Source organism: Odontomachus brunneus, unplaced genomic scaffold (genome assembly GCF_010583005.1).
Source record: "Odontomachus brunneus isolate Ranch 3 - 2012 unplaced genomic scaffold, Obru_v1 Obru_scaffold_244, whole genome shotgun sequence".
NCBI lineage: Eukaryota > Metazoa > Arthropoda > Insecta > Hymenoptera > Formicidae > Odontomachus > Odontomachus brunneus.
Genome location: NW_022639694.1, coordinates 420,148 through 425,904, shown reverse-complemented (window position 1 = coordinate 425,904; position 5,757 = coordinate 420,148). Strand labels below are relative to the sequence as shown.

The 5,757-nt window shown below is 34.7% G+C and overlaps 1 protein-coding gene across 1 annotated transcript; it reads left to right on the top strand.

Moving 5' to 3' along the window:
- The first annotated feature begins 2,793 nt into the window (after positions 1-2,793).
- Positions 2,794-3,950, top strand: LOC116852656. Its single transcript, XM_032833218.1, has 2 exons — positions 2,794-2,908; positions 3,056-3,950. The coding sequence occupies exon 2, from the start codon at positions 3,137-3,139 to the stop codon at positions 3,674-3,676; it is 540 nt and encodes a 179-aa protein (XP_032689109.1). The 5' UTR covers positions 2,794-2,908; positions 3,056-3,136; the 3' UTR covers positions 3,677-3,950.
- Positions 3,951-5,757: the final 1,807 nt, after the last annotated feature.

Here is a 5,757-nt window from a genome sequence, read left to right as displayed (position 1 = left end):
CCGCGTATTGCTTACGTATAGACGCGACAGTGTGAGTTGAGCGTTTTCTTAGTCGTGTCACACATATTTTAGGACGGCATTTCTGTCCACGATGTCTTATTTTTCTCGCTCCTACGTCTGCGATAGAAGATGGAAGATCGCCGCGAATCCCACTACTAATCTCTCTCCAAACGTCCGACGATCGTATACTGCTAGCCCTCTCCGCCACACTGTGCTACTCGTGCCTCACCTAAAAGCAGCAGTGGTGAGTGACGCGTCATCGTGTGTGAGTCACACGGGTATACGGACGGCATTAACGCCGATGCGTGTACATAAAGAAAAAAGCTATCAAAATCTTTATTCAAAATATTACTAAATACTTTATACAATATATATGATAAAAAAATATGTTCAGTAATATTTTATAAATATTATATGTACGCGCACCGATACGCCGATGAAAAAAGCCGATTTTTGTGCTGAAGAAATTGAGGTCGATAGTCAATAGTCAGTCAATAGGCAATCCAATATTCAGCACGGTAACTTGATTGAATCGATTAGGTATCGAATCAATCAAGATCGCGAGAAAGTCGGGTCGAAGCCGAAGTTCTTCTCAGACAACGAAAGAAAAACAGCGGACGATGATAGCATAAATGGGTCGCATTTCTGTATCCATAGTAATAAGGAACAATAATTATTTGAAACAGGTGCAAAAATCGGCCTTTTTCAGGGCCACCAAATTTTATAACGATGGAATGATTCTCGAACGCATAAAATATGAAATAATTATATCTCGCGTGTTTATGCAACATTAAAATTAAAAATACTCTACTTCGACAACCTATACAAGCGCTGTATTTTTACAGTATTCTATATTGATTCAGTATTCTATATTGAAATAAATCTAATATTTTTTTTTTTTAAGAGCAGCTATTAAGAAGCACTTGTCGAAGCCTTCTGAAAATGCTCCCTCAAGATCTCCTTTTACATTACAGTAATTCCTTTGCTAACAAGAAAAAATGCATAGACGTTCGAGCGAGCGAAACAGTCGTCGGAACACCGCGTATTGCTCACGTATAGACGAGACAGTGTGAGTCGAGAGTTTTCTTAGTGTGCGTTACACATATTTTAGAACGGCATTTCTGCCCGCGACGTCTTATAATGTAATCTCTCTCGCTCTTACGTCTGCGATAGAGGATGGAAGATCGACGCGACTCCCACCACTATTCCCTCTCCAAGCCGTCCGACGATCGTATACCACTAGCCCGCTACTCCGCCACTCCATGCTGCTCGTGTCTCACCTACAGGCAGCAGAGTGTGAGTGACGCGTCATCGTGTGCGAGTCGCACGGATATACGGATGGCATTAACGCCGGTGCGTGTATATAAAATACTTATAAAATATTTATACAATAATTTTAAATAATAATTCGAAATAAATATTTATAAATTTTTATCATAAATATTGTATGCTATCTAGGTGTTGCCGAGCTTCTCAAGAGGTGTAAACAAAGTATCATCGAACTGCCCAGCAAACGTTAATGAAATGTTCTCGAGCTGCTCAAAGAGTGTGAACAAAGCGTATTGCAATCCCAGATAGCGCAGAGAATTAAAAAAGAATTAAAAAAAATTCAGTCGTATGTCATCAATTCTGAATTTATTTTCAGATGCAGAAAGAATTCTTTAGAGTTCAGTTCAGTCAAAAGAATTTTTTTTATATCTAAAGATGAACTCAAAAATGGCAACGTATGTCTAAATTTTTTTTGAATTCTCTGTGCTATCTGGGATGTTTTGTACACATTTTGCGGAAAATTTTGGAAATGTAGATGAAGAGCTGCTAAATACAAGTTACTGAAGCGTAAACAAAGCTTATCGCAACGCTTCGTATACACTTTGCGAAGCGTTTTGGAAGTGTAGAAGAAGAGTTCGTAAATATAATTTATAGAAATGTAAATAAAGCAACTTCGTACACACTTTGTGTAGCGTTTTGGAAGTGTAAATGAAGAGTTGTTAAATGCAAGTTAAGCTAGCGGCACACGGTGCTTGTTTTCCTGCTGGATTGCTTGTTGCCTGCTGAATTGCGTGCTGCCGTGCTGGCTCCCTTATTGGTAGCTGGAAATGGCTCGCTTGCTGGCTACGCTGCTGGCTGCCCTGCTGGATTTTCGTGATAGAACCGGTGCTATTTTTGTTGCGTGATTCTATGCTGGCTCATTGTCAGAACCAATCAGGATGTTGTTTTAAATGACGACTAAAGTTTCCTATTTATTTTAAAAGTATCATTTGAGAAGTTGAGTAAAAAAGAATCATGACGTCTACAACATGTAAAGTAAGTGACAAAAAGAAAAATGGACGAATGAAGCTATTTGTAGTCTCATAGAGGCCTACAAAGAGGAACCATGTTTATACGCTATAAACACACCTAATTATCATAATAAACATCTTCGAAATAAGGCGTTGCAGAAAGTATGCGCTGCAGTTTCGTTGTTGAGACCTGGAACTACAGAAAACGAGTGCTCAATAAAGTTTCACAATTTGCGAAACCAATTTAATATTGAAAACACTAAAGTAAAAGCATCGATAAAATCAGGAACTGGTACTGACGACGTATGTATGAAAATCTAACTTCTTATTTAACCTTAATAGTTTCTAATGTCGTGTTACTGTTAGTTTCGTTAAAGTTTGTGTTTTAAAATATTTACAGATATACGTACCGAGTCTTTGATACTTTAATGACATGAAATACTTAGAACCCAGATAGCACAGAAGTTTCAAAAAGCTTTCAGAAATGTTTCTGAAACATTGCATCTTTCTGAGATCTTTCTGAAAGCTTTTTGAAACTTCTGTGCTATCTGGGAAGTTATTTCACATCTCGAAGAAGCAGGAATTCTCTAGAGAAAACATGTGCAAAAAAGTCTTTCATTGCAACAGAGGTAAAATACAATGATTCTTTATATTAAGAAATACCAATAACTATAGCTCCTTGTTATAACTTAAATTATTGAAACTGAGTTGTATTCTTTTTTAGTGTCGAGTAAATTATTTATGTTTTATACTGTTTATGTATATTTTTACTGCAGGTTAACGTATCGTCAGAAACTCAATCTCCTGAAATACATGTTGGTGAGGAATATTTGAATGAAGAATGGTTAGATGAATATATGAACAACACATCTAATAATTCTACAACTGATTCAATCTCACAGTTCACTGAATCATCACAAACTGTAGATGCGTTAATGAATGTCCAGTCGTCAAATACTATACATGAAGCTGCCACATTTCCTGTGACTCCCGATAGAACACCTTGCTCAAATAACATTCCTCGCCTACCTCAAGTTATTAGTCCAGCAAATTCTATCGTATCTTCAGGAGTTTGCAGTAACGTATGTTCTTCACAGTCGTTAACTAAAACTGCGAAGAAACGTAAATCAAGTAAATGTAACAACGATACTTATTCTGATGATATAAAAATAACAGCTGATACACTACAGCAACCCATAGTTGTAAAACCACCAGATATAGCTGTAAATAACCTTTCATGTGATACATCAGATCCTGTAGATGCTTGTATGGCATTTGTTGGATCATTATTAAAAAATATAAAGAATAAAGTATTAAAATTAGATGTAATGCATGTATTGATTCAAACAGTTATAAATGCTAGCACAACAGATCTGGAAAATATAAATAATACATAAAAGATTTCTTTGAGGAGAAATAGATTATCTCATCACTCATTTTTATTTTTCTTTCTTAAAACAATTATTTCAAAAATGTAAAAAATATGTTAGTCCTACAGTATTAAAGATCGCAACATTTTATTTGGCAGAGTTCCAATAATTTTTATGACTGCTATATAATAAATTATATTTTATTAAAATTTTGAAGTATTTTTAGTACAATAATTTGACAGTATATTTCCGAATTTATCTTAGACAATGAGACAGTTTGATAATCTGTAGTTAACTTAATTTGTCAATTATTTATTAGAATTGACTGATTGTATTTGTTATTATTAAGTAATATTGACTAATTATAATTGATATTTAATCAGTCAATTAAGTTAGCTGGTGGTAAATTTGGCTCAATGTCTTGTTTAACTAATATTTATTAAAAAAAAAAATATATATATATATATATATATATATATATATATATATATATATTATAACAGTAATATTATATTAACACATTATATAATACTCTTAATACATTATTAATAAAACATATATTATTTTTCTTGCATTGTATAATATCATAAAACTGTTAAGAAATTAAGAAATATAGTTCTACATTTTTTATAACATGTGTATTTACATATAATTAATAGTTTCCTTTCTCTACAGCAGTATATTGCTATGGAACAGCACCAATTGTATTAAAATATTTGGCAAATATATCTCTTACTTCTCCAGCTACAGTAGAAGACCGGTTTCCACCTTGTTGGCCTACACTACGTAACTCTAGTGTTTCTGAATTTTCTGTTCTATTGGGAATACAAATTAGTTCGGTCCGTTTTCAAACGATGGCTCTGGCTGTTATGAATGTTTTATAGTGACAGCTGATTTCGGTGATTTCAGAGAGACTAGACATCTGTCAATAATATTCAGTTTATATCGCTTTGAGTTTTATACAAAACCCCTGTTTTTTACTGTGTTAAATATGTCAAATTTTGTGTTAACTAAGCAGCATTTGCGGGAGGTTTTAGTTTTCTGCTTTAATTGGAAGAAAAGTGCAGCTGAAGCGCATCGAATGCTCGTAGAAGTTTATGGTGACAATGCTCCAACTGATAAATCATGTAGGAAATGGTTTAGACGTTTTAAGAATGGTGATTTCAGCGTTGAAGACAAGCCTCGCTCTGGACAGCTAAAAAAATTCGAAGACAAAGAATTGGAGGCATTACTCGATGAAGATCCGAGTCAAGAATTTGTATAGGCTACAATTGATTCGTTTAAGCCATGCATTACGAGAAAAACGGCCGGAATACGAGCAAAAACATGACAAAGTTATTCTTCTGCATGATAACGCTCGGCCTCATGTCGCAAAAGTCGTAAAAAATTATTTGGAAACACTCAAGTGGGATATTTTACCGCACCCGCCGTATTCGCCGGACATTGCTCCTTCTGATTACTGGTTGTTCCGACGGATGCAGCACGATTTGGCAGGTCATCGGTTCACTTCTTTCGCAGAAATCGAAAATTTGCTCCTAACTTGGATCACCTCAAAAGACGAGACATTTTTTCGAGATGGAATTCGAAAATTGCCTGAGAGGTGGGGAAAAGTAGTAGCCAGCGATGGACAATACTTTGATTAATCTGTTCATTCATTTTGTTCTGAAATAAATGCATTTTTGACCACAAAAAAAAACGGACCGAATTCCCAATATATTTAGCAGGAATATAATTAAGTTCCTTTTTACTTAAAAGATAATTATGCAGAAGGACACATACATATGTTATAAGTTATATTTTTTCTACAGCAAGTGGTATAGGATTTAACAGAACTCTAAATCTATTTGCAAGAATACCAAATGCGTTTTCAGACGTTCTTCGTGCTCTGCTCAATCTGTAATTATATATTCTTTTTTCTTGCGTCAAGCCACATTGTGAATATGGTTTCATTAAATTAGTATGTAATGCGAAAGCATCATCGCCTACAATTATATATGGCAGGTTAACATCAAAACCAGGCAGAGTACTCGGTTGTGGTAAATTGAGAGTATTTGTTTTCAGTTTTATTCCTAATGGACTTTCACGAAACACTGTAGAGTCATGAGAGC